This window comes from Peromyscus californicus, unplaced genomic scaffold (genome assembly GCF_007827085.1).
Source record: "Peromyscus californicus insignis strain IS unplaced genomic scaffold, ASM782708v3 Scaffold_15__1_contigs__length_86483966, whole genome shotgun sequence".
Taxonomy (NCBI): Eukaryota; Metazoa; Chordata; class Mammalia; order Rodentia; family Cricetidae; genus Peromyscus; species Peromyscus californicus.
This window is the reverse complement of record NW_026294447.1, coordinates 15,470,584-15,485,498: the sequence shown is the minus strand read 5'-3', so window position 1 is coordinate 15,485,498 and position 14,915 is coordinate 15,470,584. Positions and strand designations below refer to the sequence as shown.

Genomic DNA, 14,915 nt, shown 5'->3' with positions numbered 1-14,915 from the left:
GCAGACCTACACTGATGTAAAATGGTGAGTTTTCTATCTCATGACTTCCTTCACGAGTTGGTAATTTGAGGACAACAACACATGGAAACAATATCTATGAATAAAAGAAATCTCAACTAACTACTGCAAAGCTCCCCTGACTGTCTCTTCAAATGGGATTGCACAAACAATTTCCAAAGTGAATTTTGCAGTTTCAACTTAATAATTCTTTTGTGTGTGTGCCTTTTCAGTGACTTCCCTGTGTTTTTTTGTAGTCAGAGGTGTGACTAAACCAGTTGTAGCATCTTAAATTTCATCTCGTCTCTTTCCATTCTTAACAGAGTACCTGACACACAGAAACAGCCTGGAGTGGCAGCAAGAGAAGAGGGGATGGATGACACAGGACCAGAGCTCCAGACAGGAGAAGAAGTCGCAGGAGTGTACAGTACTTCCTGGGAGCCCCTTTGCTTATCATTTTCAGGACACTCTGTAGCATGAGTCTTAAAAGTTCTTATTAATAAAATCAAACCCGAGGCCAGTTATTAGGGTCAATGCTGGTAGATCAGAGAGACAGAACAAGCCACAGCTACCTCACCTTGCCAGTTCCTCAGCTGGTCCTGTTTCCTCAGACTGGAAGCTTCTGTGTCCTCATCCCAATGGCTCTCAGCTGAACTGTGTTGCCCTAAAGCCTGAAAGCTTAATTAGCCAAATGCTTAACCAGCCAAATGCTTCTAGTTTCTGGTCCTCAGGCCTTATAAACCTTTCTGCTTTCTACCACCACTCCCTGGGATTAAAGGCTGCTTCCTGGGATTAAAGGCGTGAGTCACCATGCCTGGCTGTTTCCAATGTGGCCTTGAACTCACAGAGATCCAGAGGGATTTATGTCTCTGGAATGCTAGGATTAAAGGCGTGTGCTAACATTTTCTAGCCTAAGTATCTTGTGGCTTTTCTGTTCTCTGACCCCAGACAAGTTTATTAAGGTACACAATATTTTGGGGAACACAATACCATCACAACACTCCTTGCAAACACTCAAGTTCAAGCAAAAGATTATCCTGAAGCCTAATAGATAGGATTCACTAGTCAGATTTCACTTGCAGAACATTTTCTCTATCATCTGCTTTATACAGGCTACAATTTAAAAGGCTCTTTACAAAAAGATATGTCTCTGAGATAAGACAAAAGACAAGATAATCAAAGAAAATAATAGAATTCTTTTAAAAAAAATAATAGAAAAGAACCAACAATTTGAGGCCCCTTTAAAGTAGCTAAATCCAATAGATACTGTTTGCAGCAGTGGAGGAAAAACACACCCTTTAAGTTCGGACTCCCCCCGGGAGGCCTTATCTTTTTGGAGGAGGGGATGCGGGGTGGGTAGTTGGGGGAGGCTGGAATGAGAGGAGAGATGAGATGGGGATATGTGGTTGGCATGTAAAATGAATAAAAATTTCTTAATTCAGAAAAAAAAAGGTCAATCAAAAAAAAGAATAGATGCATGAAAAATGATTCTGAACTACTTTTCTGAAAGGGAGATCAGAAAGAGGGTGGAAAACACTTTGCAAAAGAGGTCAATATGAGGTAAAATGTGAGCCCATCGTTTATGATACTGATGACCTGAGATGACAGCTCATGGCAGTTTATGCAGCAAAGTCCTTAAAGGTTAGGAAACACATTGTTTTGGCTGATAACTTTTATTTTTAAAGAAGATCATCAAGTCTTTTTTAATATTTTAAGCTCTTTGTTAGCACAATGGCGAACAGAGTTTAAATAGTTCCTAAGTAGTTTTCTCATAGATAATCACCTGTACTGTCCTAGGGAAAACAGATCTCAGAGCAGCTGTGATAATGAATGAGGACAGCCCATTGTTTCAGAAAAGTGGTGAGTAATTAACTCATTTTGTCATATGAAATAGTATCTATACTCAGGAATCAATTGCCTTACCTGGGAGAAAGATGTCCACACGGACACTCTGAGTATGTATCTTAGCCCTGGGCTCCTTTGCTGGATAGTTACTGCCTAGTTGAAGCATTAAGACCAACATAATATAGTATCCACTTATGAGTGAGTACAGAGTCATGTTGGTCTTAATGCTTCAACTAGATATAAAACAAAGAACAATCAGACTGCAACCCACAGAACCAGGGAGGCTATATAGCTAGGATGACTGTGGCTTATAATAAGTTTTGGTTTTACTCAATTACTGGGCGAGCCTCAATGAAACATTTCACTATTAGGATAAGAATTTATACTGTATCAAGCTTATAATAGAAAAATAAAAAAAAAAATTAAAAATTAAAAAAAAAAGACCAACATGATGAAGAGGCAGAAAATGTCTAGATTTCTTATTATCTGTCAATCCGTTTCCTGACCTGACTGTTTGTGACCAGGTCATTATTGTTCATATTGATCTTTCTAATGCTTCCTTGTTCCCACCCTTTCTCAGGCCCCAGTACTCCAGAGTTCTATAGCCTCCATGCTCACTATTTACTTCCAATAAATTTCCTTTTGTTAAAACTCCTCGGTATCCATTTCATTGCTTTCAACACGGGAATGATGATGTACAGAGTCTTTTAGGCAGCTTAGAAACCAAGAGGACATGAGGTATGAAGAGAAAAATAGAAGGATAGATGTCAGTAACATGGATCCTTAAAGCAGACCATTACAGGAAAATGCTGTGGTTGTTGGTTTCCAGATTCACCCAGCAGGCAATTTCCTTACCAAATAAGTATAACTTGTCCTTGAATCCTTAAAGAATGCTCTCTTGGAAGGTCTCAGACCAAAGGTCTTATATATTTGTTCCCCAGTACATTAGAGATGTGAGGGAAGGGCTCTTCAACACTATGTCCTGGGGGAAAATATGATTCTGAGTGTGTGGCCTAGATCAGGACTGGGTAAGGGGGCTGGGAAATGCTTTGGATGGTTCAAATTTCCTTCCTCATACCTGCCAGCTCAAAAAGACAATTAAATGTGGTATTAGTAGACAAATTGAAATAAATTTGAAAAACAGGATCAAGCATGCATAAAAGAAGTCACAAGAAATACATTGGCAGTAAAACATAAGCTGGGAAAATTCAAAAGCAATTTAACTGTTTTAAGTTTGAAGAAACCTAGTCACAGATAACTAGAACATTCTCCAGAGCTATTCAGCTAGTCTTACAAAGCATGACCCATTCCATGACAGCATCCTATTTTCATTTCCCTGCTTTCTAAAATCATTATCCAAGTAATATTGGATTTTTTTTTTCTGTTGTTGCTACTGCTTTAAGATAGGGTCTTACTATGTAGACCTGCTGGCCTTGAACTCATGATACTCTTTCCTCAGCTTCTGAAGTACTGGGTCTAGAGCAGAGATATAAGCCACCACACCCAGCTATAACATTGGTTCGTGAAGGTTGAGTTTAATATAGTTACCTATCAAAGATCTATCGTGGTATATTAATAAAGCTGCATACTGTAGACAAAACTGGTAGTAGATTATTATCACATGTTTGTACCAAATCTTGACCTTTAAGATAGACCCTACATTGAAATTGTTACTTAAGTTACAGGTATAGAATCTGAAATGTTAGATCAAGTGCCCCAAGACACAACAGGCAAATTTACACAGATTCATTGACTGTAATATTATAACCCTGAACAAAACATTACATTTTACAGCAAGATATATAGCAATAACTCAAATTTATTTTCTACATTTCCCTTACAAAAGTTTACCAGATGAATAAATATTAAATTCAAAGAAGTTGTTCTTTAGATGTCCCAGTTCAGCTTGTAATTTTTTTTTTAACCAGAAATAAAACTCAATGGCAAAAGAGATAACTACTCAATTTAGTTTCCTTTCTTCATGGTGTGACAGAATATCTGACTGGAGGATACATAAGGAAAGACAGACTTATTTGGGCTTACCATTTGAGGGTAGAGTCCATCATTCTGGAGATGGCATGGCAGATGGGACTCTATCTAGGGCAGCAGGGATCAGAGGCTGTTTCTTATACCGTTATATGAATCAGAAAGCAGAGAAAGCTAAGTTAGAAACAGGGCTCTGCTATAAACTAATGTATGGCACCAGCTGCATATTCCTTCCAGCTAGTCCTCATCTCTTAAAGGCTCCATAATATATCAAGCCAGTTGGCGACTGAGTATTCAAATATATGAATGTATTGGGTCATTTCACATTTAAATCATAACATCCACTGAGAAGACATTGAGGAGCCTGTCTATGCAAAGATGTAGTCATATGCTTAATATAAATAACTGAATGCCAATACACATTAAATACCAGTTCAAATATACATCAAAATGCCCTTTCAAATAAAACATACTCAAAACATCTGCATTTGAAATTACCTTCAATGGATATTGGTCAAACTATGGTTTTGTTTCCCATCAAAACTACTATTTCATATTTTCAAAGTAAAAAGTAACTGTGCCATGTTGACAGCTTTTTGATTCTTTTCTGGGTGTTCTTTTGTTCTATAAATTTTGAAGTGTGAAGTCTTGGCAATAAAAATCAAGTAGTTTTCCTTCTCTACGTTCATATATGGGTTTTGTGATTCTCTTTCTCACTCATTGAGGGTATAAACAGACTTTTCTTTTGACTGAAACTCCTTTTATATGTCTCATAATTTATGAAGAACATGGCCTTCTGTGATAAAGACCCATCAAAAGTGTCATTATTCTGCATTTATCTGCACTGAACTGCCTGTTTTATCAACTAGTATTTAAAAGGTTCTGTTTCTTTTTTGTGTCTGGCTATGGTCCTCCAATTCATCTCATCTCTGTTATCTTTTGGGATAAGGTTTTGCCTAGATTGTGGGTCATAAAAAATCTCATTATTCAAATTTTCAATGACATGCAAAATAAAAAAAAAATATTTTCATCTAGTCTCATTTTGGTGAAGATGGCAAATGGGTATGATTTAGCCCTTGGGATGCTGATCTTATCTTTTGTTCTGATTGTCTCTGGTAATGCACTGCTACACAGGATGTACTGAAATGAACCATTTGTCCTTTAGTTCTCTCAGTTCCAAGCTCTTTATCTCTTAGTGGTGCTATGCAGTCTTGGCTTTTCAAAGCTTCTCAAGTTGCTGCGAAGAATAATAATTTTTTAGCTCTGTGAACACTGGTCATTGTAACTTGTATATTAGCAGACAATGAGTACGGATCTTTAGGAGGAAAGTAGTGAAAATTAAGAACCGTTAGGAGAAGCATAGCTTGCACAGAAGTAAACTGAATTTAACACCTAAGATGTTTGCAGTTCTCAAGCATCACAAACTCCCAGTTGTTTTTGTTGAAATATCTGGAGTTTGCCTGTGCTCAAGCATAGCCTGGAGATGAAACCATGTACTTACTGTTTGTCTCAATCCATGAATCCCATAACCTAGTCTGAGCTCTTCTAGACTGTAACTTGATTTTTTTGTTTTCCCTGACCCTGAGATTTGATTCATCAGTGCTCCTTTAGCCTTGTGATTTTAAATATATTTACAAAATTCCAGAGAATATTTAAAATCCGAAGGTTTCAAAGAATATAACTTTAAATTAGAAGACCAGAAGAACAAAAGGAATGAGAGAAAACCATTGATGTCTCTACCTTAGGCAGGGCAGTACAAAGCTTGAAAGGTAGCCATTTACTTCTTTTTAAACACCATCAAAGGGAGTTAAGCCATACAACAAATTTTGCTCACCTGTTTTGCGATATCTAGACCCTATAGGAAAATCATGTCAGAGCTAACAAACTCACCCATCATTATGCTGCAGAACTCAGACCTTCTTTTTCATTGTACAGGGGAGCCACCCTGGAATCAGGATCTGAATGCCCAAGCTTCTAACAGTGGGCTTTCTCAAGACATTGAACTTCTGGGATTCTGAATTTCTTCAGCATAGAAAGTTAAAGAACTGCAAGCAGTGGTTTAAGTTTACTGTGGCCGTTACCTTTATCAAAGGTAAGAACATACTCAGTATCCATTCAGGTTTGCAGTTAGCAAAGGGCCTTTTGTGGGTAATGTGAAAAATAGAGGTAGCTTTGTACTCTCTGGCACATAGAGACTAAAAATCTCCATAAATAGAGTAGACACAATGTTGAAAAATTCCATCTTTGGAAAGATATAAACAAAATATCGACACCTTCTTCCTTGAATCCCAATGAAAAACCAAGGTAAAATACCACCAGTATAACTCTGGGGATGCAAAGTGTTTATTAGGCTTGCTTATAGAACAATGGGTGAGAGATTATGGACAGAAGTGTGGTTGCCCTTAATGCTGTCATACTGTAAAGTCTGTATACAACATGGATAATGACCCCTATGCAGCTGTATAGATGAAGTCCCCTCCCCTAATCCTTCCCCATCTATATTCTCTTGCCCTTCCCAGAAATCCTGAAGCCATGTGCTACTAGGGCACAATTGCATATAATTGGGTGCAGAGAGGCAGCAGCATACCAATGTGAGGGTACCATGACTTTTCCTGTCCTCTCTTTCCAAGAGGGAACATTATTAGTCAAGAGGTCCAGCTATGATGATCTTAGTGAGCAGGCCTTTCTGAACACCTAAAACAGGAATCAGTTTGGTTTGGAGAATAGTCCTATACAACATAAACCTATAAAACAGGACCTATGCAAAGGGAATATGATATGGCACATATGGAGTCATAGTACAAGATGTAAGTTCTTCTAGAATTCACATGAGGTCTAATTCATGTTTGCTTGAGTAACAAGGACATCTGCATATCATATAAGGCTGGTATATGCACTTTTTGAAAAATGTTTCCTGGCCAAGTTGTGGATCGTGACTTAAGCATACTGAACAGAACTTACTTAAGAGTAAAATGAAACATTCTACTCTATTGAAAGATTAGACATTACTCATTTATATGCTCAGGAAATAGTGACAATTACTCTGTACCATGCCAGATTATAGGGATATAAATTAAAACAGCTGTATTCTGGAAGAATTTTGCAGTTAAATGAAAGGGAACTGAAACTAAGATAAATCACATTCTCACTTGACCCAAATGGAAAGTAATATAGCCAGGATACCAGAGAGTTTCATAAATTCCATCCTGTGCCTTGCATTTGTTTTCTAAATTCCAGTTGTCCCTTGTTAGTAAGCACACACACACAAACATACAAACAAACAAAGGTACACAAAGACACACATGGCCATTAATACATCATAATTTTTAACAATAGGCTATGAAGTTAAAATATAAATTCCTTCCCAAACTGTTTCCTTATTATACCAGCCCAATGAAGGGCTTACCATCTCACATATATTAATTGAGTTAGGAAATAATACAAAAGAGGAGCTAATTGCTAGATTTTATTAAAAAAAATATTTTGGGAAACTATATAACAGAGGTGATGACTCTTATTTTCAAGAGCCAAGAACTTAAATAAAATATATTTCTGTTTTTATTTTCTTATTTACAATATCTAGTTTTATGCAATAAGAAATAATTGAATTAGAGCATGACTTTTTAATTAAAAATATTGTTTCTTAAAGCATGGTCTGGAAATTTTTTGTCCTGTGAATCTGTCACAGACTTTCAAAGTGTGTAGGAAGCAGGACAGGAATATGAGCTTTGATAGACAACCTGGTTTTCCTAAACAACCATAAAATTTGAATAGACATACTTAAACCATACACGGAGAAATTGATGTGATAGGCCACTCATTTCTCTGCTCAGATAAGGATATACATTTGCCAGTCTAACAGAGAAAGTTGAAGGGATATGATTAGGGTAAAGATGATTGCAGGTCTCAATAAGGGTACAGAACTGTATCTGGTTTGAGCTAAGGTGAAAGTAGAAATGCAGAAACACATATATACACCCATGGATATTTGGGAAAACCCAGGAAAGACAGGACCAGACCATAACCTGGTTGCCAAATCATTTCTTTTTTAAGACACTGAAAATTCAAATGGGCAGTGATGGTGTGTGCCTTTAGTCCCAGCACTCAGGAGGAAGAGGTGGGTGGATCTCTGGGAGTTTGAGGCCAGCATAGTCTACAGAGTGAGTTCCAGGACTATCAGGGCTGAATAGAAAAATCCTGACTTGAAAAACAAACAAGTTAAAAAGGACAATGATACTTCCATATCTATACTCCACTTTACTATGACTCTAGATTGATAAACCATAAGCCAAGAAAGGCAAAGGTAGGAATTGGCTTTATGGAAATCTCACAAATATTATGGACCTCAATAAAACACCTTGAGAGGGAATGCCTGAGAGATTAAGCAGTTGATACATGGTGTTCAATTATGGTTACCAATCATTATAGTTTTAGTTGGGTCTAACAAGAAAGCTATTTTGGTGTCCCATTTCCTGAGACCTCAGTTGATTAAATCCTCATAGCGGCAATCACATTAAAATGAGGTCATTGGAAGATTCTGATCCAATATGACTGTTGTCTTCATGGAAAAAAACAGATAATGACACATATATATGGAAAGACAATGTAACAATACAGGGAGCAAACAGTTATCTATCAACCAAGAAGAGAGGCTTATAATGATAAGTTTTTCAGAGATGACACCTTAACTTCAGAATTCTAGCCACGGGTGTCATACAGAAATATGTTTTAGTTACAATATTTGTGGTGTTCTAGAGGAAATAGCTTGGAACTCTGTTTTGAGACTTCCCCCTTGCTTTCTGTTATTCCAGTTTGTCAGTGTTGAGCACAGCAGTGCTAAGTGAAGAATGCTACCCCTCAGCTACAGGCAGAAATGACACAATGGTGTAAAATTCAGTACCCTACAGCTGCTTCCTGAGTGCAGAAATTCTCCTACTGTGTCCTGCAGGAAGACAGACAAGGCCATCTGGAAGGGAATCCTCAACTGATTGGATAGTTTCCAAAATAGTACTTCCCAACCCAAAAGTGTCTAGGTTGTCTAGGATTGGTAATGACTCACCATCTGCAGAAACTGGAGTCTGAGAGTGAATTCAGTATAAGAAACCAAGATGTCATTTTTATGTAGCCATGTTTACACAGATATAAATGAATATATTGTTTTAATTTCAGCAACTATGTATAATGAAGGGTTGTGAATGCAGAGATGACTCTTTCCCATTTGTTGGTTGAATAACAGTGATGGAGCAGAATGAGGCTCATCAAGTCCCTGATAGTACAGCTTATCCACTTGCTAGAATTCTATCAACTTTCAGCAAAATAACAAATTGAGGAGTTGCAAAATTCAACATCATGTCCTGGTAAGTGGTTAGGATACAACCCAGGTCTTTTCCTCTATATTGTTTGTCTTTTATTCTTTGGGCTTTGGGAATTTTTTTTTTTTTTTTTTTTTTTTTTTTTTTTTTTTGACATGCAACAATGTCTTTTATTAGGCACAGGATTTTAAATGATCTCTTCAATTTCTCCATACACAGGCAAACCTATGTGTGCCATTTAACATACTGGAGCTTGACAACTGAATCACTACCTAGAGAAGGGAAAATTATCCCCAACCTGCTTAGCCAGGAGGCCAATTCATCTGCCGACCTCCGAGAACATGGAGATGAATATGGTAGACAGACTGTCCCCCGTCTGCACCTTCATTCACCACCATCCGATAACCCCGGTTCAGGCCCAGATCCGCAGCACACTTCTTGCCAACAATCATTAAATGTCCTAGAAGACTTTCGTCATCATCTTCTGCTACAGAAATCTGGGATATATGCTTCTTGGGTATCACCAGGAAATGTGTTGGCGCTTGAGGGGAAATGTCATGAAAAGCAAGACACCAGTCGTCCTCGAAGATGATCTTGGCGGGGATTTCTTTGCGGATGATCTTGCCGAAGATCGTGTCGCCGCCGGGCTGGGCCACCTGAGCCTTGGCAATCTCGTCAGCCATCGTCGCCGTCGCCGCCGCCGCCGCTCGCCGTCCTTCCCGCGCCCGCGGCCACGGTGAGGGAGAGCGGGCTTTGGGAATTTTTGTACAGCAAAATATGAGAGGTAGTGAATTGTGATAAATAATTTGGTAACGTTGATAGTAATGAAAGATGAGACAGATGTAGGAGCAGGGAGTCATCCTGCCTATGCCCTTTAAATGTGTTTAAAAAAATTAAATTGTTTGGAACTAGACTAAGAGTTTTGGATGCATCAAATAGAAAGAGAAAGTGTTCAAGGTACAGGAAGTCATTTCCAATCCAGGACCACAAAAATATCTGGCCTGTATGGAAAAGGTTGATAGACTAATATCTCCAGCTCTACAGGCCAGGTTTGCCAGGCAACAGGGGAGCCTTCTCTTGATGAGAAAGGGAGGGCTTTGCAGAGGTATGCAGCATTTTAAGGTGAGAAATAATGAAGTCAGACTTTCTTTTAAGAAAAACAAACTTAAGAAAGTATGGAGGAGGTGTTTGGGAAGTAAATATTGTGACTATGCATGGAATGGAAAGACTCATGTGAGATGAGCATTGTAATGACCTAAAAGGAAGGTAACAAAACAGTCGAAAGCAGGCACAGGTTCTGGAGATCTCCTGGAAACTGAGCTAGCGGACTGTGAGGGCTAACAGCATGTTTGGAATGCAAGAGTGATTGGCTGAGAAACTTTGGTTATTATTTTTTGTTAGACAGGGTGGATCTGGATGATCATAAATAAGACAGGAAATCCAGTCAAAACTGTCAGTGCAGTCATCAGTATGTCCGTGAATAGTACAGAGAAAACGGTATACATGAAGGCAGAAGCTAGCCAAATAACAGAGGCCAGAAGAGCAGCATTTCAAACCATAAGCTTAATGGAACTCTTGGCATGTCTTGCCTTAGACTTCTAGCTATTTTTTATTAAAAGAGATGTTCTAAATTTTCAGAAATGTAAAGGTTTAGAGGAAAGGGTTCTGATGTAATAAGGTTGTAGTTCCAAACTGGTTGTTGATTAATTATCTAACCTTTGGCATGTTATTTAATCAAATTTAGTTGTGTCATCCTGAGCCTTGGAGCCAAGGGATCTTTGATTCTTATTCATTTCTTTATTAGAGAACTTTGACTGAAGCATTGAATATTTTGGTGTACTATACCAGGCCTATTTCAAATTTTATTGTAGAATTAAAATTGTTGAACATAATCCTAACTTCATTATACAGACATTTTAGGAATTCACACTTCAGAGGCATGCTATTTCTCTCTTTGCACCATAAGAACAAATTCTATTCACAAGAAAGGTATTGTAGCAGATTGGTAATAAGAGAAAGGTCATCAGTACTGAGTATGAATTTTCCCCAACTATCACAACAACAGGTTATCATAATGGTCATCATGCACGGTGTCTCTAGATGGAGACAGCATCTTATGTCAGTATTTATTCCTCGTTTGAAAAACTTTTGTAGGAAATAGCTTAAGTTTGGGGCTCAATGAGGAATTATAACAACCGCCTAAAATCACTCAATCTCTTGGTTCTTCAATGAGAGCTGGATGGTAAACCTTACAATCTGACCTGTAAGCTCTGGAACTTCTCATTCCAAATATTCTATGCAATGAAAAACCTCCACTATCTGAATCATTAAGGCTGTTCTAGAACTTATCATTTAATGCAATGACCTACTTCTTAAAAGTTGTTCCACTATTTCACAGTCTGGAGGAATTTAACTAAAGACTTTACAAGGTGAATTAATGGCCAGAAGTACAGCCTGATGCCAAGCTAGTAAGCCAGGAAAAAAAAATCATTTCAATTTTCATTCAGAAATTAAATGGTCATTGATTGATATGGGAGATACAGTAAACTTTCAGATTAAATGAAGAAATGTTTAGAACATAGAATATTTCTAAAGCAGTGCTGTTTGCAGAGGGCATTTTTTTTTTTTTTTTTTTTTTTTTTACTAAATTCTATCTCTGAGGTTAATTACCATGTCTGAGGTCCAGGAATAATAGATTAAGTGGAAAGTTGGCTCCTAAAGTTAAAGAAGGAGAAGAAAGCAGTAAGTTTCCAGTAGTGATTTATGTTCTACTGATGAATTTGAGGGAAGAAAGCCAAATAACCATACCACTTTTCTATGCTAAATGTTTTAGGCTAAAGTACTTGGACAAAATTAAAAAGATGTATATTCCTTTAAGTAGGGAAGAGCAAGTCTACATTTTTTTCCATAATTAGAATCTACTCTATTTTTGTTAGTTAACTAAAGGTGGAATATATCCCTGAATGCCCTGGGAATACCCAGGCATCCCTGGTCTCTAAGAGGCTCACAGCTCTTCATGAAAATCAATGTGGAAGCTGAATCAACTACTTTATGAAGGCAAGATAGTATCACAGCCTCCATATAAAAATATCCATTTCAAGCCGGGCGGTGGTGGCGCACGCCTTTAATCCCAGCACTCGGGAGGCAGAGCCAGGCGGATCTCTGTGAGTTCGAGGCCAGCCTGGACTACAGAGTGAGTTCCAGGAAAGGCGCAACACTACACAGAGAAACCCTGTCTCGAAAAACCAAAAAAAAAAAAAAAAAAAAAAAAAAAAAAAAAAAAAAAAAAATATCCATTTCAAGGTGAACGGCATAGTGGAGTATTCTAGAGAAGCTAAAAATGAGCTGAGACTTTGTCTTGATTATCTTAGTAATTAACTAATTTTGGCAAGATACTTAATTCTAGTTTTTCCCTGACAAGATATTCAATTCTAGCTTTTCTTTGACAAAATATTCAATTCTAGTTTTTCTCATCTATAAAACAAGTATATTGTGTTAAATGCCTCCTAATATTCTAGTTGTTTAAAATATAAGCAATACTATTTAAACTCAGAAAAATGTGAAACTTTATACATACTTATACACATATTTTTTAAAGCTTCACTTGGAGGTTTCTGATCAGCTTCAGAACCATACTGGGTAGAGAGCATACACTTTTAGGGAATGTCAACTAAGTTCAGTTTCATATAAATCAAGTTTCTAAAAGGAAATTCCTAGAAGTTCATTGTGAAGACAGCAAAGAGACCATGGTAAAAAGAGAAAAACAAGACGGAAGTGCCTTCAAGATGTCTTCAGTGAAAATCTGTCCTGCTGACTTTTACCAGTTAATTGATGCATAAAAGACTGTGAAGATTAGTGCACATCAAAATAAAAAACAAATTGAATTTTTGACATTTTTGCAAATAAAAACCCCAAAGAATACATAGGTGCCTTTTGATTTGTCACAGCTGGAAGACTCTGAATCACGAAGTGCTCTAGAAGAAGCCATTAAGTAGCGTGAGATGTTTTGTCAGTGTGGAGGAAAAGTAATTGAAGAGCTGGACTGTGGGTATGAGCATTGCATTTTAAAATATTGACCAAACAGAGATGAAATGAGTCCTTTCCTCTCACAACTGAAGCACAAACTGTTGATTAGGTAGTTAATAGAGGATAATTTAATAAGTTAAGTACGTAATTTTAGGTGGGATCAAGCTAACTAATTTTTATTTAATCACATTTATACTTTGCTTTTAAAAAATATTGACCATCAAGGCAATTGGATTTTTTTTACTCATCTTTGTGAACAGCCACAACCAAACAATTTAAAGCCAACAACTGTTTTGTGAGACTATTAGAAAATAGCAATGTGGTATGGAATGAGTATTGAAGGTAAAACAATAATCAACAAAACTCATGCCTGGTACTGTTAATTGAGTCCCAGACCGGGAACTGGCTAGGTCCAAAGGGACAACCTAATACTATTATTCTAGTAAATGGACATAGTGTTAAACTATCTTAAGTTCTCATCTTTATAACTATTGATAGTACCTTTCTCATCTCTCATCATAGAAGCTTATTTTTTGCAGTAGGTAGTAATTTATACAGACTCACAATTGGTCAATATATAGCTAACAGGAGACTGTGGTGTGCTCAACTCTAAATGGTGCATCAATATCACACCCATTTCCTCAAGGATTAGGCATCATTGAAAAAGTGGGGCAGAAACAGTATAAGAGGTAGAAGAATGGGTAGAAGATTGGAAGAGATAGAGGTAGTGGATGTCTACAATGAAATATTATTTGCTTGACATGGTAGGGGAATTGCACACAAAAAGATCATACCAGGTGTGAATGCATTTATAAAATCTTCACAGGATCATGCCACCTAAAATGCCAGCATGAGCCAAGAGAGGCTCATGATGTCCCGCCCCTAGCTAAGAAGGTAATTAATGCTTGCTGGGGTAAAGAGAAAAAGTTTTCGTCAATGATGTAGTCTCTAAAAGGATCCAGAAAGTGGGGAAATGGAAGTAATTGGAGAGTAAGTTTGATCAAAACATGTTATATAAATGTATGAAATCAAAAAACAAATGCTGCCAGATCTATTGGCTAATTCCTGTAAGCCAATCAAAGTAACTTTAAGAATGAGTATCTTTGTGAGTTTGAGGTTGTACTGAGTGACATTGTAGGTTCAAATTCACTGTGGGCTACAGAATGAGACTCTATCTAAAAAATTTAATATTCATACAAGCAACATTAATAATATTATGTGAGCATAGCATCTTTTATACTAGACACAATGTAAAAACATGTAAAGCAAGACAAAGGATGTAACAAAATCCAATCACACTTTCGTTGGAGCCAGACAGAGGAGACCTCAGGGTATGCAGTCATGTGTTTATGTTTTGTCCCAAGGAGTTGCAAGAGATGCAGAAGGGGTTTATTGCAACACATGGGAAGCAATTTATTCCTCAAATAACCTGTTTTATCTGAATTCACTCATGAGTGTCTACAAGTAGTTTTACTGTTTTTCTCCTTATATGGCATGATATTTTTCCCTACTGCCATTTGAGTAGGGGACAAGGTTGACAAGACAATGTAGCGTGGAGCATGTGTTTCATACGTCCTCAGAGTTCTTACAATGACTTTGTCGCCATTACGTTCAATATGTACTTTAGCAGTTGACAATGTACAATTACTGACAATGTACAGGTATCAGTGACAAAGATCAAATTTGATCTTAAAAAGTGACTTCCATAAGGAACAAAAGGAGTAGCATCTATTCTGGGAAGGACAGCAA

General features: G+C 37.3%; 1 protein-coding gene across 1 annotated transcript; it reads right to left on the bottom strand.

Annotated features, from left to right (window-relative positions):
• Nucleotides 1-9,296: 9,296 nt before the first annotated feature.
• Nucleotides 9,297-9,881, bottom strand: LOC128110460 (adenosine 5'-monophosphoramidase HINT1-like). The gene has a single exon (XM_052738171.1). It carries the CDS (start codon nt 9,821-9,823, stop codon nt 9,443-9,445), a length of 381 nt encoding a protein of 126 aa, XP_052594131.1. The 5' UTR covers nt 9,824-9,881; the 3' UTR covers nt 9,297-9,442.
• Between the last annotated feature and the right edge of the window lie 5,034 nt (nt 9,882-14,915).